Genomic DNA, 24,734 nt, shown 5'->3' on the forward strand with positions numbered 1-24,734 from the left:
ATTGACTCAGCCTCTGCCTATTCACATTTATGGTCATTTAAATAGGCTGCAGTTTATACACCCAAGGGGAAAGCATTTGCTAACAATGATGCAAAATGTTTGATATAGAATTTATTTATACTATTTTAGAAAACTATTTTAAACATCCACAAAAACTTTACCAGCAACCACTTATTTAGAACCAGTGTACAAAAATAATCACAAATCATCCCTAAGGAACTCTAGTTAGTACTTTGCCGTTTCAGTTTTAGTTACTATATTTCTTTAAAATTATAATACTTATCTCTTTTAAACATTGATACAGATCTTTAATGATAGGCTGTCATTAAAAAGGAAACCAAAAGATAGTAATTTATTTAAAAATTTACTCAGAACTCTTCTCTAATTTAAAATACCTTCTGCTCTTCTATTTATGCAGATTAATGAAGTTTTATTGTAGGTGTATAGTATATTATGGTGTCATAAATTCCTACAGTATAGTCTTTCATTGGTTTAAAAGATAATTAGCTAAATTTATTTTTATGGAAGAACCAAATAGGAAAGGATGCTTAAAATTAAAAATTAAGTCATGTAGAATCTTTTTTACATATAATCTATAATGGACTAAAGCTTTTCCATTTCATAGCTATATAAAGGAATTCAACATAAACAACTGTGGTATCTTGAATAAAAACTAATTGTAAATTTCTTTTATATTTTATATATTCGTAGAAACGTGCTTATTTTAAAATTCTCTTTTCATTTCTTCACTGGAAATTTTCATTAATAATTACTGAATCCATACCATCTTCAGATTCAGGTTATAAGTTTTCACATATCAATATCTAAGAATTGGAGGAAAAATATGCATCATTTTTTAAAAATAAAGAAGTTCCAAACCTTAGTCTTAGATTTATAATAATACCATATATTTGTACCACACTGTTGTTTCTTAGGTTGTTATTGTAATTAGAGCATGAGTTACTATTTGTAAATATATGAAATATCCTAATTTGGGCTGTTTTTATAAGTAGCAATTTATTTAATAGTAAAATAAGTTTTAAAAATCAGTCTTGAAATAGACATACCTGTCTTTTTAAAATTTTATTTATAATACATATTGTATATACATTTTTCTATATATATACAAGTATGTATTTTTATATGAATTTAGATATTTACCCCCAAAAGTGATTTCTCTTTTGCCCTTCAGAAAAAATAAAAATTCTCACTAGCAATGCTGATTTTTAATGACTTATTTATCAGTAATACTGTGCATTGCTGTTTATCCCAGAAAATTGAATTTTTGTGTTTGAAAGAATTTAAAATATTTTACTATTTTTCCTTTTACTTTGTCAAAAGGAAGAGAGCACAACTGGCCCACTGACTTCCTTGCTTACTTAGTGCTTATTGCCCTCAGAGCATTACCAACAGGTTATAGAGCCCCAGAAACTCTTACTTGTCCAATACATATTGTTTGAAATTACCCTGTAAGGCATTTTTTATTAAAATTAATATTTAGGCAATGCAGTTGTATCTATCTGCATTATAAATTTGTCTCTATGCTGCCTAAAATACTTAAGGCTTGAAAAGATGGAAAGCATGACCACCTTTGTCAGTGTAGAATAATCACATGTTCAGGTAGGTCGCCAATCCAAGATTAGGACTTTCTGACATTCAACTGTGGGATGTCTGGTTGAGTTGACCCAGCTGTGCTTAATTGCTACAAACTGGGGGCAGTCAATTCTACATTCATTAGAGAAATAAATCCTTTCTGCCTAAGGATTGTTTTCATTTGATGAATATATATGGGGATATAGCGATAAAGACCAGTAGTATACAGCTATTACTCAAAATCTTTATTTTCAAATTGAATTAATTGAAGACCATGATTCTAAAAGTCATAAATCATCTGTTTTACTTACCTGACTTCCAAAATTAAAAATTTTGAAATGTGGCCTGAATCTTTTGTGAGAGAAAGTAAAAATAAGCTGCCTGGTTGTTATTTTCTTATTACTTCAATTAAAAAAAGGAGAGATTTGACTTAGGTAGTTTTTATAAGTTACTTGGAACTTTTCATATTTCTGTACAATTCCATAATGTCATTCTTAGGCATCTGTTAAATTGGGATTATAATAGTTTGTAATATATTCCTTTCTGTATAATATTTAATGGCTGTTTGAACTTTACATATGCATATATTCCCCTCTCAAAATGAAAAAAAGTAGTATGATTTTAAACTTGTCTGGTGGTGTATATGATTACTATAAAATAGTGATTTATTATGACATATTTTATAAATTTATCTTAACATTTCAGTAGTTCTGCAGTATTATAAATTAATTTTTTTCTTTCAGTTGCACCACTTTGTTTTCTATACCATGAACCTTCCAAATTATATCAGATATTCCGTGAGATGTATGTGCGTTTTTTCTTCAGACTCCATTCCATCTCTTCTCATCCTTCTGTAAGTTCATAAGAAAAACTTGATCAAATTAGGTTGGATTGTAATCTATTCTTTCTTTCTGTTAAGAAAAAGTCTTCTACTCAAATTGTAACGCAACAAATTTTAATTTGTGATGTCAAGCAATGTGTTTTTATTGCAAAAATGACAGAGAAGATGAAATTGATATTTAAATATTTTGGTAATAATTTAAACAGAAAAAGTCTCTTGTCAACTACATTTAAATGATTTTTTCTTTTACATATTAAAAAAATTAGAATGTCTGTATTATTATTCTTAGCAAAGATGCCTACCTTCTTTTCTCATTTCTTATCTATGAAATGAAGTAAATAATATATTATCTCTAGTGCTGTAGAAAAGTCTACAAAGCACGCAGTGTAGTTAGTGCTTGGCTCCTCGCAGGTGTTCAGTAAATAAATGGCCGTTGTTGTTATAATTATAATCATCATTCTTCTTTGTTAGTGAAAATCAAGTATTGATTTGTCACTTGTTTGCCAATTTCATATTTGGCTAATTATCAGTTATAATAGTACATATTTTCTTTGTATTCAATAAAATGATCCTTTGGCCTACGATATAAGAATCAAGGAAAAGCATATATTTAGGAGTTGAACATTTTAATCTGTTCTCTTTTGGCTGTTCCTTTATCATATCTTTTTTTTCCCTTCCCATAAACCTGACTAAGAGCAGTATTTATTTTATTTCACTTATGCTTTTTTTCCCCCTTTGGACCTGCTGTGGGTAACATGACTGCTACTCCAGGTGAAACATTCAATTGGAATATATGTCAGGGCTACTAAATTTCCCCAAAGAGGCAACTGTATTATTGCTATGAAATTAAATAGCTGTTCTTTATCCCCCTATTCTAAGCCTATATATTCCTATTTCACCTTCCTCCATCTCCAGTTTTGCTTTCATACATCGCTAGTGAAAGTTGGCAAATCACAGAATTCCAGGATGTTACAGATAAACAAATGAAGCAACACCAGTTATCTTGGGTTTCTTATCTCTAAGAGAACTTGATTTTGTTCTTATCTTACTTTAATATTTAATCTGGAATAATCAGAAATATGACCAATAATTAATATTAATAATTATTTTCTAATATTCAGTTCTAAGTATCATATTTCTATGCTCATATTCTATGCCATTTTATGCTTCAGAGTTTAAAAAAACTGGCTGCATAGTACACACCCATGGTGTTCTCCCTGTGCAGAGCACTGAAGCCTGGCACTGGGCAACTCTGGGTATTTCTTGTCTATCTCTATGCTGGTGGCCCTGGGTATTCTTTTTCAGTGAATTGATTGAGCCAGGCCTGCCTCTGTCTTTTTTTTTTTTTTTTTTTTTTTTTTTTTTTTTTTTTGATTCAGAGGAGTGAAAACTTACAGGCAGTCACCTCCTTTTTTGGCTTGCAGCTAGACTGAACTATTTGGAACCATGACAGTCTTTTTTTCTTTAGAAATGCAAAAAGAGGATTAAAACTTCCTTACAAAGATAAACTCTGAGGAATGCTAAGCTGCAAGAAAGACTTTATTCAGAGTTGTCAAATAATAAATGTACTTGAAAAACTATCTGCTTAAATTGGTTTTGTACTTTACAAATAATGCCCTTTTAAAAACAGTAGATTTTAGTTTTAAAAAATATGTGTATACTAAGTAATCAAACATTCTTGTTCAATAACTTCTGATGCAAATTTAAAGCAGCTAGCTGCTAGTCTTTTCCTGGGGGTAGATTTCAAAGAAAGAGTGAGAAAAGCAGGCAGTATTTTCCCTAGTGAGTGAGGCTGGAGGGGAAGGGACATATGGAGGGAGAGTGAAGGTGGCTATATAGCACTAGGAAAATAACTGGAAACTGGAATGCATTCAGATAAAAACTAATTTTGCTGGGGCTAAGTAATAATAGTGGCTTGCAAAGTAGCAAGTTTTCTGTAAGGTGATATTTTCCTTGGACTCTCCAAATATTACATACTGGTTTATGTGGAGAGCATATTGTGTAAAAAGGGAGGCTCTTTAGCATATCTGTATGTGTGAGTATACATAAAGAGGATAAAGTTTATCTCTAAACACAATGTTAGAGATCCTTTAATACATTTCCTGTTTTTGACTCTTAAACAGTATAAAGAAAATTTATGTTGATAGTTTCTCATTTTCCATTTGAATAATTTGTTGGCATAGTTAATTTTTAAATATTAAAATATCTATTTCTCTTATGATTCATTATTGTATCCAGGGTATTGTGTCACTCTGTCTGCTGTTTGAAACTCTTCTTCAAACTTATCTTCCCCAACTCTTTTATCATCTACGAGAAATTGGGGCTCAACCGTGAGTACTTTTCTCTCCTAATTGAAGAATAGATAGTTTCACAGAAAGCTCTTTTTTCCTCATTGCAGAGCACTTGCAAATATGTAATTTTTCAGAGAAATTAAGCTAACAGTTTTCCTAATAAAACTATAATTATCAATTAGTAAATTGTAATAACATTGTGCCAAAAATTCTTGAAAGAATTACCAAAATCCTAATAAAGTCTTATTTACTAGGATTTTTGTGTCTGGTACAAGAATCACCAAAATGAACCAATTTCTATTCATAACGAAAGGTGTCAGCCAAAACTGAAGCAAACATTTGTGGAAACAAATACTACCTGAGAAACATGATCATACTAAACTTAATTCAATATAGGCCACATTTACCAGAGAATAACCTATGAAAACTATAAAAGTTAAAGTTGGCTGTCTTTTCTTAAAGGAAAGCAAATCAGGTACCTATCAATGGTTGTACACTGTGATTTCTCCTTTCTAAAATTTGAGTTTTGTTCATTGGTCTCAGCATGAGTTATAAGTGAATATGTATAGTATCTCTGGACTTAAAGATTATTGGTTCTATCTCTCTCTTTTAAAAAAAATATGTCTAAAGCAAGAGAAATTTCCAAATGGTTTATCAGTGTTTTCTTCCTGTCTTCTCTGTGCAGCTATTTTCTCCTATTAAGGAGGGCATATTTGAAAAAAGTATTAACTCCTTGAGGCCACAAAAGAAGTTAGTGGGAGATAGAATAGTATAGTATTTGTCTTCTCCACTCTTGAATCCATAGCAAATAGATAGCTCAGTGGGTGGAAATTTAATCCAGATTCAAATTCCATTTCTGTTAAGCTTTGTAATCCTGGTGAAGTTTTTTAATTTATCAAAGCCTCAATTTCTTTATGTTAAGATAATTCAGTTTGTTTATCTTAAAAATCAAGAGAATTAGTACCTTGCAGAGTTGTTTCAAGATTGACTGATTATAAAGATGGAGATAGCAATCAAGATGGAGATAGAGATAGGTAGATATATAATCTCCTTTTTATAAAGTACCATTGAATTTCAGACATCTTAGAGATGGCCTTTATAAAATAATACCTCATATCATCCATTGATAATACTGAGTGGATACCCTTTCCTTTATAGCCATTAAAAAACAAAATTCTATTCATGATTCAGAAATATTTTATATTGAGCATAAGACTTTTATTCTTGTAGTAAATTGACTTCTTTTTGCTATTGTGAAATGAACATTGGAGTATAAGTAGGGTTTTCTTTACTAGGATGAAGACATTTAGTTCATTACTAGAAACAAATATTTTTTTTAGCCTGTTTGTATACTTTACTCATTAAAAGAAATAAATTTATTTCAATGACTTGATAAACATTAGAATTCCTATATAGGAAAAGTGTAAAAATTCTAATTGTCAAGGTAGAAATCATTTTTTTAAAAACTGAAGCTTTTGGAAGGTTTTTTAATTTTGAATTTAATTTCTTTAATAGATATAGGACTACTTGGGTTATCTATTTCTTTTTGAATAAGCTTCAGTAGTTTATGTCTTTTACTAGGTTATCATATTTATAAACAAAGTTATTCATAATATTCTCTATGCTTAGCCTTTTTAATATTTATAGGGTTAGTAGTGACATCATCTTTGTCATTCCTGAGATTAGTAATTGTATTATCTCCCATTTTTTCTTGATTATTCTGGCTACAGGTTTATCAATTTTATTCATCTTTGAAAGAATCAGTTTTTTGTACCATTGATTCTTTTTCTCTGTTGTTTTTCTACTTTAATTTTATTTATTTTTACTCTTATATTTATTATTTTCTTCTTTTTGCTTGCATTAGATTTATTTTGCTCTTGTCTTTCTGCTTGTTTAAGGTAGAAGTTAGATCATTGATTTGGGACTTTCTTTTTTTCTAATATAAGCATTAATGTTACAGATTTCCCTCAAATTACCTATTTACCTCCACCTAACAAATTTTGATATGTTATATTTTCATTTTTATTTAATTAGAAATGTTTTGTAATTTCTCCTGTGGTTTCCTCTTTGAATATGGGTTATGTAAAAGTACTTTGTTTAATTTCTAAATATTTGGAAAGCTATCTTTCTGGCATTTATTTCTGTTTTAATTCTGTTGCAGTTAAACAGCATGCTTCACATGATTTCAGTTGTTTTAAATGTGTTGAAGTTTGTTTTTTGATCCAGAACATGATCTGTCTTGGTCCATGTGCACCTGAAAAAAATTTGTATTCTGCAAGTATCGGACAGAATGTCATATAAATGTCAAGGAAATCAAGTTTGTTAATAATGATGTTCAAACCTTGTATACACTTACTAATTTTCTGTCTACTTTTTCTATTAATTATTGAAAGAGGAATGTGAACAGCTCTAATTATAATTGTGGATTTTGTCTATGTCTTCCTTTAGTGCTTTATTTGTCTTTTTCTTCATGTATTTTGATGCTTTGTTTTTAGGAGAATTGATCACTTTATTATTATATAATGTCCTGTTTTATTCCTAGTAATACATCTACTATGTCTGATATTAATATAGCTATTCCAGCTTTCTTTTGATTATAATTGCATGATACATTCTTTTCTATTCTTTTACTTAACGTATTGATTATCAATATCTTTTTTTTAAGTGGATTTCTTATCGAAAGTTGGGTCTTCCTATGTGGCAGTCTGTTTCTTAATCGGTGTGTTTATACCATTTATAGTTAATAAAATTGATATTATTGAATTGGAATCAACTATATTGCTAAATTTTTTCAGTTGTTCCATGTTCTCTTTATTCCTGTTTTCTCATTCTCTGCCTACTTTTGAATTGAACATTTTTTATTCCATTTTATCTCCACTATTAGATTTTTATACTTTTAAAGTATGTTTTTGATAGGTGCCATGAGGTTTATAATATACTTCTTCTTTTTTTTTTTTTTTTTTTTGAGATGGAGTCTCACTCTGTCACCCAGGCTGGAGTGCAGTGATGCGATCTTGGCTCACTGCAACCTCACCTCCCTGGTTCAGGCAATTCCCCTGCCTCAGCCTCCCAAGTAGCTGGGATTACAGGTGCATGCCACCATGCGCAGCTAATTTTTTTTTTTGTATTTTTAGTAGAGATGGGGTTTCACCATGTTGGCCAGACTGGTCTCGGACTCCTGACCTCAGGCAATCTGCCTGCCTTGGCCTCCCAAAGTCCTGGGATTACAGGTGTGAGCCACCGCACCCAGCCAATATACTTCTTTAATTAATCACATTCTACCTTTAAATAAACTTCAGGCCTAGATGGCTTCACTGGCAAATTCTACCAAGCACTCCAGGAAGAAGTGATATTAATCCTTATTTTTCTGTGGCTACTGTCAAGATTTTTGTTTTCAGTTCTCACCACTTTGATTATGATATATCTAGGCATAGATTTCTTTGGATTTATCCTCTTGGGTGTTTGCTAAGCTTGAATTTATAAGTTTATATCTTTTGCCAAATTTGGCAGTTTTGACCCATTATTACTTTAAATATTTTTTTCTGCACCATACTCATTCTTCTTTTCTTCTGGCAATCCAGTGGCACAAATGTTCAAACTTTTGATATAAAAGAAAAAAAGAAGATGAAGAAAAATAAGGTTTGTTATTTTCTCACAGGTCCTTGCAGGTCTATTTTTTTTTTTTTTTTTCCATAGAGACAGGTTCTTGCTTTGTTGCTCAGGCTGGTCTCAAACTCCTGGCTTCAAGTATTCCTCCTGCCTCAGCCTCCCAAAGCACTGGGATTACAGCCATCACCACACACAGCCCTTCACTTTTTCTTAATCCTTTTTATGTATGGTGTAGATTGGACATTTTCTACTGATCTATAGTCAAATTCTCTGGCTCTTTCCTCCATCATTTTCATTTTACTATTGGATCCCATCTAGTGAGATGTTTTTGTGTGGTTTTTCGGTTATTGTATTTTTCAGTTCTATAATTTCCATCTGGTTCTTCTTCATACAAAACATATTGAACTGTACACTAATAAGGGTAATTTCTGCTATACTGTAGTTTCCCCTTATCTGTGGGAGATATATTCCAAGACCCCCAGTGGATGCCTGAAACTGTGGATAGTACTGAGCCCTGTATATACACCATGATGTTTTTCCCTATATGTGAATAACTATGATAAAGTTCAATTTATAATTAGGCACAGCAAGAGATTTACAATAACAATAAAATAGAACAATTATAACAATATGGAAGCATCACTACTCTTACTCTTTGGGGCCATTATTAAGTTAAAAAAAAAAAAGGGTTACTTGAACACAGGCGCTGTGATACCAGGACAGTCAACCTGATAACCCATGTGGCTTCTAAGTGACTAATATGTGGGTAGCACGTACAGCATAGATACACCTGACAAAGGGATGATTCATATCTGGAGTGGGACCGTGCGAGCTTTCACCAGGCTACTCAAAACAGCACACAATTTAAAATTTATGGATTATTTCTGGAATTTTTCATTTAATATTTTTGGACTGTTGGTGACCACAGTTGGCTATGGGTAACTGAAACCACAGAAAGTGAAACCGTAGGAGGACAACTGTACATAAATTATAGCACAATAGGCTTTATTTCTAAAAAGCTATGCTATGTTATTTCTATATTGGTGGGTGGGGATGTGTGGCACTATTCCTCAAATATGACACTGTGAGAATTTGAGTAAAACGAAGCAAGCTGAAGTTAATAATTTTGACTTTAAATTCAAATGTATTTTGTAAGTTATTAAAATATCCAGTGGCCCAAAGTTTCTTTTGTATATATAAAGAGATATTCTAAAACCACCCAAAAAGCTTAGTCAATACTAGTGCCTACATGTACTTTGTTATATTAGAACAATAGTTATGCAGTATTGAGGAATTTCTGAAACTTGAGGATCTTTTTCAGTCTTAAGATAATTAATACAATGACACCAACCAAGGCAACCTCTGGGTCCTTTTCTGTCTTTTAAGAGAATAGCACAGATGTTTATTGACAAAATATGATAATTCCAGCAAGCAGTTTAGCTAGTACCTGTCAGGGACAGTCAAGTGATATTAGATGCTAATAGATAATACAGAAATATGAAGAACTGGTTGATCCCTTAAGGCACCAAAGCCAAAGAGTTCATTTCCTGATTTCAGAGATAAATTGTTATTGTAACATAACCTACTTGTAAGTAGTAAGATCTCATACATCTTAGAATTGTTTTAGCAAAATGGAATTTAATTGAATTTTGTGGCTGATCTTTCAGAGTTCTATAACCTCCTAACTAAAATGAAGGGTTTGAAATCAGAAATCTATTTCTAATGTCTCATAGCTTTAAAACTATTTTTGTCCTTATACTCATACTTGTTATTTTATTTTATTCATCCTATATAGCCATTTGACTGAAATGTAGAAAATAATTTATTAAATTGAGAAAATATGCAGGCATTGAACAATCTTTCAAGTATTTTGAATAAAAATTCAAATTATTATGGATTGCCTGGAATTGTTAAGACTATCAGAAGGTCAGCTCATTGATAGCTAAGTAGTATACACTCTGAAAAACAGAATGTAGAAGTGGGTTTTATAAAGGCTGACCTCTAGAGTAAAGGAGGACCCAGCATGTGTAATTCTTCCTCTTAATACTTTAAGACCACTAATTTGAGGACTTATGGTTTCTCACCACTGCACTCTTGCAGCTTTCAAGAAAGTACTTAAGTTTTAAATGCCCAGGTGGTTTCTAAGACTCTTGAATAGAATTGGTTGGGTTCTTCTGATACTGCATTTTCATGAGAAAAAATTTCAGTGGTACATTAATTTTTATTTTTCCTTGCTTATAGACTTCGCATATCATTTAAGTGGATGGTTCGAGCTTTCTCTGGATACTTAGCTACAGATCAGCTCTTGCTTTTATGGGATAGAATCCTGGGATACAACTCTCTGGAAATTCTTGCTGGTAAGAGTAAATGCTTGTTTGTAGAACACATGTTGTTTCTATAATAAGTCCCCTTTTCTTCCTAACATTCACCATCCGTAACTGGAATTTATTTGTCACTTCTAATTCATGAACAATTAATAGATATATCTGGCTTTGACGATAAGTACGAACAAAAACTGCAGTCTTGATACTTTTATGTAACTGCACAATACCAGCCTACTTCTAGTCTTTCTTCCCAGCTCCCAGGAAAGTTCATTTTCCCTTCCCTTTCCCTCTCCCCTTTTAGTCCAGCTAGGTCTCACTATCTCCCAGCACCTATGAAGTCTGTGCAGCAGAGTGTAGATATACTTCCCTTCTACTCTGGACTCCCCTGGCTACCTTAGCAGTCTGTTCTATGCCCCATCTCAACACCTAAGATCCAAACTGAGGCTAAGCCTCCCTACATGGCTGAAACCTCAGCTCTTCTGTGTCTGTTTATATTTTTTATTTATTTATTTTTTTTTTTTTTTTTTTTTTTTTTTTACATTTTTTTTTATTATACTTTAAGTTTTAGGGTACATGTGCACATTGTGCAGGTTAGTTACATATGTATACATGTGCCATTCTGGTGCACTGCACCCACTAACTCGTCATCTAGCATTAGGTATATCTCCCCATGCTATCCCTCCCCCCTCCCCCAACCCCACAACATTCCCCAGAGTGTGATATTCCCCTTCCTGTGTCCATGTGATCTCATTGTTCAATTCCCACCTATGAGTGAGAATATGCAGTGTTTGGTTTTTTGTTCTTGCGATAGTTTACTGAGAATGATGGTTTCCAATTTCATCCATGTCCCTACAAAGGACATGAACTCATCATTTTTTATGGCTGCATAGTATTCCATGGTGTATATGTGCCACATTTTCTTAATCCAGTCTATTATTGTTGGACATTTGGGTTGGTTCCAAGTCTTTGCTATTGTGAATAATGCCGCAATAAACATACGTGTGCATGTGTCTTTATAGCAGCATGATTTATAGTCCTTTGGGTATATACCCAGTAATGGGATGGCTGGGTCAAATGGTATTTCTAGTTCTAGATCCCTGAGGAATCGCCACACTGACTTCCACAATGGTTGAACTAGTTTACAGTCCCACCAACAGTGTAAAAGTGTTCCTATTTCTCCACATCCTCTCCAGCACCTGTTGTTTCCTGACTTTTTAATGATTGCCATTCTAACTGGTGTGAGATGATATCTCATAGTGGTTTTGATTTGCATTTCTCTGATGCCCAGTGATGATGAGCATTTTTTCATGTGTTTTTTGGCTGCATAAATGTCTTCTTTTGAGAAGTGTCTGTTCATGTCCTTCGCCCACTTTTTGATGGGGTTGTTTGTTTTTTTCTTGTAAATTTGTTTGAGTTCATTGTAGATTCTGGATATTAGCCCTTTGTCAGATGAGTAGGTTGCGAAAATTTTCTCCCATGTTGTAGGTTGCCTGTTCACTCTGATGGTAGTTTCTTTTGCTGTGCAGAAGCTCTTTAGTTTAATTAGATCCCATTTGTCAATTTTGTCTTTTGTTGCCATAGCTTTTGGTGTTTTGGACATGAAGTCCTTGCCCATGCCTATGTCCTGAATGGTAATGCCTAGGTTTTCTTCTAGGGTTTTTATGGTTTTAGGTCTAACGTTTAAATCTTTAATCCATCTTGAATTGATTTTTGTATAAGGTGTAAGGAAGGGATCCAGTTTCAGCTTTCTACATATGACTAGCCAGTTTTCCCAGCACCATTTATTAAATAGGGAATCCTTTCCCCATTGCTTGTTTTTCTCAGGTTTGTCAAAGATCAGATAGTTGTAGGTATGCGGCGTTATTTCTGAGGGCTCTGTTCTGTTCCATTGATCTATATCTCTGTTTTGGTACCAGTACCATGCTGTTTTGGTTACTGTAGCCTTGTAGTATAGTTTGAAGTCAGGTAGTGTGATGCCTCCAGCTTTGTTCTTTTGGCTTAGGACTGACTTGGCGATGCGGGCTCTTTTTTGGTTCCATATGAACTTTAAAGTAGTTTTTTCCAATTCTGTGAAGAAAGTCATTGGTAGCTTGATGGGGATGGCATTGAATCTGTAAATGACCTTGGGCAGTATGGCCATTTTCACGATATTGATTCTTCCTACCCATGAGCATGGAATGTTCTTCCATTTGTTTGTATCCTCTTTTATTTCCTTGAGCAGTGGTTTGTAGTTCTCCTTGAAGAGGTCCTTCACATCCCTTGTAAGTTGGATTCCTAGGTATTTTATTCTCTTTGAAGCAATTGTGAATGGGAGTTCACTCATGATTTGGCTCTCTGTTTGTCTGTTGTTGGTGTATAAGAATGCTTGTGATTTCTGTACATTGATTTTGTATCCTGAGACTTTGCTGAAGTTGCTTATCAGCTTAAGGAGATTTTGGGCTGAGACAATGGGGTTTTCTAGATATACAATCATGTCGTCTGCAAACAGGGACAATTTGACTTCCTCTTTTCCTAATTGAATACCCTTTATTTCCTTCTCCTGCCTGATTGCCCTGGCCAGAACTTCCAACACTATGTTGAATAGGAGCGGTGAGAGAGGGCATCCCTGTCTTGTGCCAGTTTTCAAAGGGAATGCTTCCAGTTTTTGCCCATTCAGTATGATATTGGCTGTGGGTTTGTCATAGATAGCTCTTATTATTTTGAAATACGTCCCATCAATACCTAATTTATTGAGAGTTTTTAGCATGAAGGGTTGTTGAATTTTGTCAAAGGCTTTTTCTGCATCTATTGAGATAATCATGTGGTTTTTGTCTTTGGCTCTGTTTATATGCTGGATTACATTTATTGATTTGCGTATATTGAACCAGCCTTGCATCCCAGGGATGAAACCCACTTGATCATGGTGGATAAGCTTTTTGATGTGCTGCTGGATTCGGTTTGCCAGTATTTTATTGAGGATTTTTGCATCAATGTTCATCAAGGATATTGGTCTAAAATTCTCTTTTTTGGTTGTGTCTCTGCCTGGCTTTGGTATCAGAATGATGCTGGCCTCATAAAATGAGTTAGGGAGGATTCCCTCTTTTTCTATTGATTGGAATAGTTTCAGAAGGAATGGTACCAGTTCCTCCTTGTACCTCTGGTAGAATTCGGCTGTGAATCCATCTGGTCCTGGACTCTTTTTGGTTGGTAAACTATTGATTATTGCCACAATTTCAGCTCCTGTTATTGGTCTATTCAGAGATTCAACTTCTTCCTGGTTTAGTCTTGGGAGAGTGTATGTGTCGAGGAATGTATCCATTTCTTCTAGATTTTCTAGTTTATTTGCGTAGAGGTGTTTGTAGTATTCTCTGATGGTAGTTTGTATTTCTGTGGGATCGGTGGTGATATCCCCTTTATCATTTTTTATTGTGTCTATTTGATTCTTCTCTCTTTTTTTCTTTATTAGTCTTGCTAGCGGTCTATCAATTTTGTTGATCCTTTCAAAAAACCAGCTCCTGGATTCATTGATTTTTTGAAGGGTTTTTTGTGTCTCTATTTCCTTCAGTTCTGCTCTGATTTTAGTTATTTCTTGCCTTCTGCTAGCTTTTGAATGTGTTTGCTCTTGCTTTTCTAGTTCTTTTAATTGTGATGTTAGGGTGTCAATTTTGGATCTTTCCTGCTTTCTCTTGTGGGCATTTAGTGCTATAAATTTCCCTCTACACACTGCTTTGAATGCATCCCAGAGATTCTGGTATGTTGTGTCTTTGTTCTCGTTGGTTTCAAAGAACATCTTTATTTCTGCCTTCATTTCGTTATGTACCCAGTAGTCATTCAGGAGCAGGTTGTTCAGTTTCCATGTAGTTGAGCGGTTTTGAGTGAGATTTTTAATCCTGAGTTCTAGTTTGATTGCACTGTGGTCTGAGAGATAGTTTGTTATAATATCTGTTCTTTTACATTTGCTGAGGAGAGCTTTACTTCCAACTATGTGGTCAATTTTGGAATAGGTGTGGTGTGGTGCTGAAAAAAATGTATATTCTGTTGATTTGGGGTGGAGAGTTCTGTAGATGTCTATTAGGTCCGCTTGGTGCAGAGCTGAGTTCAATTCCTGGGTATCCTTGTTGACTTTCTGTCTCGTTGATCTGTCTAATGTTGACAGTGGGGTGTTAAAGTCTCCCATTATTAATGTGTGGGAGTCTAAGTCTCTTTGTAGGTCACTCAGGACTTGCTTTATGAATCTTGGTGCTCCTGTATTGGGTGCATATATATTTAGGATAGTTAGCTCCTCTTGTTGAATTGATCCCTTTACCATTATGTAATGGCCTTCTTTGTCTCTTTTGATCTTTGTTGGTTTAAAGTCTGTTTTATCAGAGACTAGGATTGCAACCCCTGCCTTTTTTTGTTTTCCATTTGCTTGGTAGATCTTCCTCCATCCTTTTATTTTGAGCCTATGTGTGTCTCTGCACGTGAGATGGGTTTCCTGAATACAGCACACTGATGGGTCTTGACTCTTTATCCAACTTGCCAGTCTGTGTCTTTTAATTGGAGAATTTAGTCCATTTACATTTAAAGTTAATATTGTTATGTGTGAATTTGATCCTGTCATTATGATGTTAGCTGGTGATTTTGCTCATTAGTTGATGCAGTTTCTTCCTAGTCTCGATGGTCTTTACATTTTGGCATGATTTTGCAGCGGCTGGTACCGGTTGTTCCTTCCCATGTTTAGCGCTTCCTTCAGGAGTTCTTGTAAGGCAGGCCTGGTGGTGACAAAATCTCTCAGCATTTGCTTGTCTGTAAAGTATTTTATTCCTCCTTCACTTATGAAGCTTAGTTTGGCTGGATATGAAATTCTGGGTTGAAAATTCTTTTCTTTAAGAATGTTGAATATTGGCCCCCACTCTCTTCTGGCTTGTAGGGTTTCTGCCGAGAAATCCGCTGTTAGTCTGATGGGCTTCCCTTTGAGGGTAACCCGACCTTTCTCTCTGGCTGCCCTTAACATTTTTTCCTTCATTTCAACTTTGGTGAATCTGACAATTATGTGTCTTGGAGTTGCTCTTCTCGAGGAGTATCTTTGTGGCGTTCTCTGTATTTCCTGAATCTGAATGTTGGCCTGCCTTGCTAGATTGGGGAAGTTCTCCTGGACAATATCCTGCAGAGTGTTTTCCAACTTGGTTCCATTCTCCGCATCACTTTCAGGTACACCAATCAGACGTAGATTTGGTCTTTTCACATAGTCCCATATTTCTTGGAGGCTTTGCTCATTTCTTTTTATTCTTTTTTCTCTAGACTTCCCTTCTCGCTTCATTTCATTCATTTCATCTTCCATTGCTGATACCCTTTCTTCCAGTTGATCGCATCGGCTCCTGAGGCTTCTGCATTCTTCACGTAGTTCTCGAGCCTTGGTTTTCAGCTCCATCAGCTCCTTTAAGCACTTCTCTGTATTGGTTATTCTAGTTATACATTCTTCTAAATTTTTTTCAAAGTTTTCAACTTCTTTGCCTTTGGTTTGAATGTCCTCCCGTAGCTCAGAGTAATTTGATCGTCTGAAGCCTTCTTCTCTCAGCTCGTCAAAATCATTCTCCATCCAGCTTTGTTCCGTTGCTGGTGAGGAACTGCGTTCCTTTGGAGGAGGAGAGGTGCTCTGCGTTTTAGAGTTTCCAGTTTTTCTGTTCTGTTTTTTCCCCATCTTTGTGGTTTTATCTACTTTTGGTCTTTGATGATGGTGATGTACAGATGGGTTTTCGGTGTGGATGTCCTTTCTGTTTGTTAGTTTTCCTTCTAACAGACAGGACCCTCAGCTGCAGGTCTGTTGGAATACCCTGCCGTGTGAGGTGTCAGTGTGCCCCTGCTGGGGGGTGCCTCCCAGTTAGGCTGCTCGGGGGTCAGGGGTCAGGGACCCACTCGAGGAGGCAGTCTGCCCGTTCTCAGATCTCCAGCTGCGTGCTGGGAGAACCACTGCTCTCTTCAAAGCTGTCAGACAGGGACATTTAAGTCTGCAGTGGTTACTGCTGTCTTTTTGTTTGTCTGTGCCCTGCCCCCAGAGGTGGAGCCTACAGAGGCAGGCAAGCCTCCTTGAGCTGTGGTGGGCTCCACCCAGTTGGAGCTTCCCGGCTGCTTTGTTTACCTAAGCAAGCCTGGGCAATGGCGGGCGCCCCTCCCCCAGCCTCGCTGCCGCCTTGCAGTTTGATCTCAGACTGCCGCGCTAGCAATCAGCGAGATTCCGTGGGCGTAGGACCCTCCGAGCCAGGTGTGGGATATAGTCTCGTGGTGCGCCGTTTTTTTAAGCCGGTCTGAAAAGCGCAATATTCGGGTGGGAGTGACCCGATTTTCCAGGTGCGTCCGTCACCCCTTTCTTTGACTCGGAAAGGGAACTCCCTGACCCCTTGCGCTTCCCAGGTGAGGCAATGCCTCGCCCTGCTTCGCCTCGCGCACGGTGCGCGCACCCACTGGCCTGCGCCCACTGTCTGACACTCCCTAGTGAGATGAACCCGGTACCTCAGATGGAAATGCAGAAATCACCTGTCTTCTGCGTCGCTCACGCTGGGAGCTGTAGACCGGAACTGTTCCTATTCGGCCATCTTGGCTCCTCCTTCGACCTGTGTCTGTTTATAAATGAAGTTAAAACCTTTTCCTTTTTGCTAACAGTCTCTGACTTCCTCCCTGGTGGCTGAGTTTCCCCTTTTATTCTCTCAGGCCAAAAACTATTTCATCTTTTTTTCAAAGCCACAAATTTATCTTTTATTTAATAATTAAGCAGTTCTTACAACAGATGTATGCCCAAGGCAATTATATGATTACAAAGAAGGCATATATTTCTTATTAATTATATTATTTTGCTTCTCTTGTGCACAATAGACTCAATTATTTTATTAGTGAGATTACCAGGAAATTCAAATAATAATTACAATGTTTTCACAGTAGATAGGGATCAGAAAAGTTGGCAGAATGTTTCCATACCTTAAATTGATAGCATTATAAAATCACCTCTCTGGGCTGCTGTGGAAATAAAGCTTAGTTGAAGAAGAATATGATAGGAAGATTCTCTAGGTATCATATTAACATATTCGGGTTGTTTTTTTTTTTTTTTTTTGAGACACTCTTACTCTGTGGCCCAAGCTGGGGTACAGTGGCACGATCTTGGCTCACTGCAACCTCCACCTACTGGGTTAAAGAGAGTCTCCTTCCTCAGCCTCCCGAATAGCTGAGATTACGGGCGCCTGCCACCACACTCAGGTAATTTTTGTATTTTTAGTAGAGACGGGGTTTTACCATGTTGGCCAGGTTGGTCTGAAACTCCTGACCTCAAGTGATCCACCCACCTCGGCCTCCCAGAGTGCTGGGATTACAGGTGTGAGCCTCCAGGCCCAGCCTTAACATATTCTTGAATGCTGAGAAGTCTATAGTTATAGTTACTGGGTAGCATATGTCCCTGGGTGGCAATTACCCTGATATAATCAGAGATACCACTGATTAATGTTTTTAGCAACTTCTAGTATTCTGTCTCAATTTTTTTAAAAACCTATACAAATATGATTTAGGAAATAATGGTCTGCCCTCATTTCTTTTGGCTGAATGGCAGTAACATATATAATCTAGCAAGAGAAGGAATCCTCAAGGGTGTTGAGTATAACTTTTTCTAAACATTGTTCACAAGCCTTTCTTATCCTTTGCTGGGACACTTCAGTATTGGGCAATCCCTGCCTTACCTCGTGGCCCATTTCATTTCTGGATAATATGGCTCATTACATGTACCCCTATTAAACCAAAGTAATTATCATGTTTTCTCTACTCTCACATTTTTGCCTCTCCCCAAAGTCATCTATTTTCCAAGCTAAGTAGCCTTGTTTTCTACTGTCATTTCTCAAGTGAGAGAATTGTAGACTTTTAACCAAATGTCTGTCCTCTGAGTGTGCCAGAAAATTTGAAGAGTACTGTGTATAGCTTTCTGTATCATTTTAAAGAGACATTAAAGCATGTTTAAAAGGAGGGCTCAGTCTAAGAAAATACTTTCTAATAATCAGGACTTTCAAAAAGTAGAATGTGTTCTTTAACTGTTATGTGAAGGGTCAAGAGGTTTCATACCTTGAAAGAAATGTTGAATTAGAAAACCTCCAAGCCCTCTTTCAATTTAAATTCTCTCATTCTGTGCCTTATCATCCCTTAGCAAACTGAAGGAAAAGAGAAATAAATGTATGTTGAATACTGTATTTGCTGTAAGCCAGGCACTCTTCTGTGAGCTCAATAATTAATAAAAAGGTTACTGAAGAATAGGTAGAAATGTAGTCTGCATTATTGCTTCCACCCATTTTCCCTGAGTGCTTTAAAAAAATCTACAGGGAAGAATTCTGGAACATCTAGAAATGGAACTAGACTGAAGGAAGCTCCCCTACCATGGAATTCAGATAAAGAATCACAGGGTAGATAATTTCATGTAAATGTATACAAATTAGTTTTGATTATTTCATATACTTTATGAAATATGAGAATTTTGAAATCACCTTTTTCTGATCAAGTGGGTTACTATGTAGTCTTGAGAAATATTTTCACAAATGTCACTGGCTTTAATTGTGAATTAATTAGAGCCTTTTGAAGAACAGTTTAAAGCAAAGTTATCTTAATGTTCTCGATAGAATTGCTTAGAATTAAAGTAATAAGACCAAAAGAAAATATTAGAGACTCTATATTTCATATGAAGCATAATTTCAGTTGAAAATATCCCAAAGTGTAGACCTTTCCTCCCTGGCAAACAAACCTGTTCTGTGGAAGGGCTGGGCAAACCAAACATGAGGCAGATGGAAAGGAACTTCTGTGATGTGACACCAAGATAAATAAAGGTTATGAGCACATAAGCATTTTGGATGCTGAGGTCAATTAGTGAACTGCTCTTTTTTTCCCCTTCTTATCTACCTTTGGAGAAACAGTTTCCCACTGTGTAAAACTCTTTCCTGCTGGAGCAGAAAATTTGGCCAGACTGTCAAGCTTTCAGCAACTATGTTCAATTATATACCAAAAAGGAAGTAGTAATCATACTCTTTAACTGCTAAAATGCCTGCACTATATAAAATATGATTCCAGATATTAGGAAGCGGTAAAAAATTGCTGGTCTACAGAAATAGTTTTCTTTGATATTCTTGTAAACATGAAACTCAGTGACTTTAAAGTATTCATGTTTTCTCCATTTCAGTTAAGGAGTAAATCCTTTGTTGCAGATCTCTTGTATCTACTGTTACATATTCACTATCTCCAGCTGACTTGACTTTTAAAATTTTACCATTCTCATCTTTTTCTCCAGAATTTTTCTCTCTAATGAGTTCTAATGCTTTTTTGCCCGACTGTCCAAAATCTCTAGTCCCCTAGAAAAGTGCCTGTGCTTCCCAGTTACTGGTTGCACTTGGCCTTTATCTGGGGAAATTAAGAGACCTGGCTGCTGACTTCTATTCCTCAGGCACAATGACCAGGACCACTGTAGCAGCATCCTTCATGCCATCTCTGGAAAGCCATTCTGATAGACAGCAGAGCCAGTGATTTTTAGGAAAGCACACAGATTTTCATGTCAGAGATGAGTAGTTGCTGCTTACTTTCAGTCTCAATAGTATCTTCACATAGTGGTTAGTTGCACAACTCCAGAGCCAAGGTTGAGTATTGGCTTTACTATTTTCTACCTGGGTGCCTCTGAATGTGTCACCCCACTTACTATGCCTCACTCTCTATATTAGTAAAATGGGCTATTAATAGTATTTAACTCACAGAATTGGTATGAGAATGACTTATTCTCTTTGTAAAAATGTATTTTAAAAAATATATGTGTTTGCATTAGGTATGCAGTATACCTAGGAACCAGTCTTCCAAATAATTTGGAATATTTCTTTTTCTTTTTCTTTTCTTTTCTTTTTTTTTTTTTTTTGAGACGAGGTCTTGCTATGTTACCCAGGCTAGAGCGCAGTGGCACAATCATAGCTCACTGCAGCCTTGAACTCCTGGGCTCAAGCAATCCTCTGCCTCAGCCTCCCGAGTAGCTGGGACTACAGGAATGCACCACCGTGGCTGGCTTATTTTTTAAATTTTTTGTAGAGACCAGGGTCTTGCTTTGCTTTCCAGTCTGTTCTTCAACTCCTGGGCTCACACAATCCTCCTGTCTCAGCCTCCCAAAGCACTGAGATTGCAGGCATGAGTCACTGTGCCCAGTATTTTGAATATTTCTTACCATTAATTTCCTAAACTTCAATGACTTGTTGGGTAGAGAATCCACTACCATCACTGGTGATGGAGAGAAAAGGAGATAAGTCAAGAGTTAGCTCCAAGCAGTACCATCTCCTTATCAGGGTCACCTGCCTTTCAAATGGGTCCTTCTGTTGTTTATGACTCACTCCCTCACATGGAGTTTTATGGTAGGTTATATAAGTTTTGCATGTTAGCATTACTCTTTTTCCATGTGCGTATGTTTAATGGAAAAAATAATCCAAATGCTGTTTTTAATTTTTTTTAAGAGACGGGTTTTTGCCATGTTGCCCAGGCTGTCAAACTCCTGAGCTCAAGACACTTCTCCTGCCTCAGCTTCCCAGTTAGCTGGGACTACAGGTGTGCACCACCATGCTTGGCCTCCAATGTTGTTTTCTACTTAATGTATATTATTGACCTTTAAGTTGTCCTGTAATGTTTGGATTTTTTTGAAGTTTCACTTCTTTTTTCCTGTAGCCAACATTAAATTAAATGTCAGGATCAATCCCACAGCAGCCCTCCTTACAGGTATATCCATTTGTGACACTCTAAGAAAGTCAGTGCTGTGTATAAAAATATAACAAAAAATTATAAAAATATTTTTTAAGAAAAGGCTTTAAAGCCGTGTTTCTATCAGGACACCTCCTTGTTACATATGAAACATAATCTATTTAAAAATTCAGCCTCCGTATAACGTTTCAGAAGCCTGTCTACTATATTAGTAAGAAATACCTGCACCAAAATAAACCTTAATCGGTAAGACAGTCATTAGGCCAGGCATAGTGGCTCACCCGTGTAATCCCAGCACTTTGGGAGGGTGAGGCAGGACGATCACTTGAGCACAGGAATTCAAGACCAGCCTAGGCAACATAGTAAGACACCATCTCTACCAAAAAACAAAAACAAAAACAAAAAAAAACAAAAAAAACTCATTAGATCTTCATGCCATTTTAAAGCGGTTTAAGTTGTAGGTCTAAAAGAAATAACTTATAAAATGGCTTTTTTTTAAGAACACTGAATTTTCCTTTTTCTCAAAACTGTGGTATTCAGTTTGTCTGGCCATCAGGCACTGTCCTCTAGAGCAGACAATTTCCGTTCATCACAAGACCTTAACTCAGAATGTGGGGGTGTGGTCGGTTGTGTAAAGCACTAGTTCTGAGTTTCCGTGCAGTGGATTTTGGGCATAGCATAGCAGTAACCGTGCCGGGCTGATGAGTAGGCCAGCAGTTGAAGTAGTGTGCATTCTTTTCCAGTGCTGGCAGCTGCCGTGTTTGCTTTCCGAGCAGTGAACCTGATGGAGGTGACATCACTGGCTGCAGCTGAAGTAAGGATAAGTTTCACTCAGATGGGATGGAAATAGTCTCTGAGAGATTGCCAGGCTGTCATTTTAGTGTCTGTTGCATAGGACACGCGTTACTTGTAGCCAGGTTTTTTAACTCGGGTAAAACCTGTTAAGTTCTGAGCTAATAATACTTAAAGATTCAAATTTCTTTAATTACTTGAGAAAAGTCTTCTTATGAGGGAGTAATAAACAAGATTATTTTAGGAAACCATTATAACCATATAGGAAACCAGATACCTGGTAATTTTAATGGAAACAATTGGGGTTTATGTTGCATTTTTTTATCATTCATGTCCATGCATTATTTTCACAGAAGAAAAACCACTTGAGAGAATTAAAGAGCATGTATTTGGATGATATAGTGAAGATACATGGGCTTTTTTGGTTATTTTAAATTGTGAGTTAATTATTTAAAGCTGATTTCTTTTCAGTGGTATAATTTATACCTGAAATATGGTCCAATTAAATAGTGTTTACTGTATTATTCTATTTGTTATCTTTCACAGAAATATAAGTTTTTCCTTAAAATAGCTGCCTGCATTTTTGTTTAAAGGGAAGAGGATGTTTATGCATCTTGTAACTGAATAAACATTAGTTCCATCTCAAAATGATTTCCTGCAGTCAGTTACTCCTTACACTAGAATAACAGGACTAGGATTCATAATGTATGCTTATTTATAGAAGCAAGTTGAAATGTTAAACCTGTTATAAACTCATGCTACCTTGTATATTTGAAGAAGACTGAGGCTAACATCCAGGTTATTTTCTACAGCACATTTCAGCATTTTGCACATGTACTAACATTAAGATATTCTGAAAAGAGAAGGAAAGTTGTAGCTTTAGTATTAAGATTTAGGACAAATCCGAAGAAGGAGCTTAGTGTCAAAATTACATTGTAATTATGTTTACCTTATTTCATAGACTTCGCTTTGCTATTAATAATTCTTTTTATTTTTTGTTTCAGGCAGTTCTTGCTGACCTTTCTACTTTAAAAGTTATGCCTCTTCTTCAAATTTTTCTGTTTGCTACTGTCACCTGATCTTCTTCACAGTCACTGACAACACATCTAGTTTTTCATTAGAAAGAAATCATGAACTATGCAAACTCTGCATAAAACCAAAATGAAACTTTGCATATAAGCCAATAAAGATCATGTTCCCTCTTCAGTTAAACCTAAGTAGTTTCTCACTTTTTGAAACAATAACTCTGCACCAAATATTGCATCGCATGCTGCTGATTTTCAAGAGAGAAGCAATAAACACAACTTCTGCTAAATTGAGCATTATATATATAATATTATATGTATAATCCTGACTTGTAAATGGCATGTAATAATATATGCAATAAGAACTAAAGATACTGTAATAAATTTCAAGAGGCAATGTAGCTTCTTGGATAATTCTTTTATGTCAGTTTATAAATTTATCTCTAGATAATGTATTGTTTTGTCTCATAAATTGCTCCTCACTAAGAGCCAGGGGTGGGGTAGGGTGTGAGAACACTTGAAAAAGATAATGTTTTTAAGTAGGAATTCAAAAGTTGCTTAAATGATGTTTTAAGCAACTTTTTACACCCCAGGGATTTTCTACATTTCTCTCCATTTTATTTCTCTCTTTAAACATCTCTACTGGGGAAGGTCGAATACAATAGTCTCCATCTGACAATATTTTATGCTTGACTCTTGAAAGTCAGAAAATTATAGGTGATCCCTTTTCACTTCTCAACCTTCCTTCTCTTGCTTAGAAGACTTGACATTGCCGATGCTTGTTGCCAGCTTCTGTTACTTTGTAACTATACAAGGAAGACACCCAAGAGAATGAGGAGTCAAAACCCCATTCACTTTTGCTGAAGCTTGGTTTAACAAGATTTACTTCTAGGGCAGAGCAGCTGAGAGAGATTAAAAGTAGGTAGTAGGCATTCATTCTAAACTGCAGACATTATGCAAGGCATCAGCCTTATATTGGGCTTTATTATAAGTGAAGGGTCTTATTTTGTATTACTTCCTAAAGACCTACCATTTCTGTAATATGGAATAATAGTATGTGGGGTAAAAAGTCCAAAAACTATTGTCCTTTGATTTTAGTTTCAAATTTAAGATGCTGATCACTTCATTAAAACTGTAAATCAGTAGATTGATACACTTATTGATTGCCTAGAATTTTATTAAGTTTTACCCAAATGTATTTTATGAGTCTTTTATTTTGGCAGTATGTATTAGGAAAAACGCTTGTTGATTTACTAAGAGCTGAATAATAATTTATTCCATGATTGATTCTTAATAAACCCCATTTTATTGCTTTTGAAGGTGATGCAGTTATAATCCTATGCTTTGTCATTCTTTGTTTGCAAATGCACATTAATTGACAGGACAAGCACACACCCATGACTATTATCTACTCTGAGAAAATGGCTAAATATTAGGAAGAGAGTGAGTTTTAAATGATCTCGTTCACATGCATACAGATATGCCCATCTTTGGCTTTTTTCTTTAGGAGAATATGCATTAGCTTTTTTAAAAGAGGCAACGTAATAGTCTAGTA

At 35.6% G+C, this 24,734-nt stretch overlaps 1 protein-coding gene across 1 annotated transcript in view; it reads left to right on the plus strand.

The window, feature by feature from the left end:
• Positions 1 to 24,503, plus strand: part of TBC1D19 (TBC1 domain family member 19) — a 177,997-nt gene extending 153,494 nt beyond the window's left edge. Inside the window, exons 17-21 of the mRNA XM_031010512.3 lie at positions 2,337 to 2,446; positions 4,673 to 4,764; positions 10,576 to 10,691; positions 22,106 to 22,176; positions 23,159 to 24,503. Coding sequence (XP_030866372.1) covers positions 2,337 to 2,446; positions 4,673 to 4,764; positions 10,576 to 10,691; positions 22,106 to 22,176; positions 23,159 to 23,233 — 464 coding nt within the window. The 3' untranslated portion in view covers positions 23,234 to 24,503. The remainder of the gene's footprint in view (positions 1 to 2,336; positions 2,447 to 4,672; positions 4,765 to 10,575; positions 10,692 to 22,105; positions 22,177 to 23,158) is intronic.
• Positions 24,504 to 24,734: the final 231 nt, after the last annotated feature.

This window comes from Gorilla gorilla, chromosome 3, assembly GCF_029281585.2.
Source record: "Gorilla gorilla gorilla isolate KB3781 chromosome 3, NHGRI_mGorGor1-v2.1_pri, whole genome shotgun sequence".
Taxonomy (NCBI): domain Eukaryota; kingdom Metazoa; phylum Chordata; class Mammalia; order Primates; family Hominidae; genus Gorilla; species Gorilla gorilla.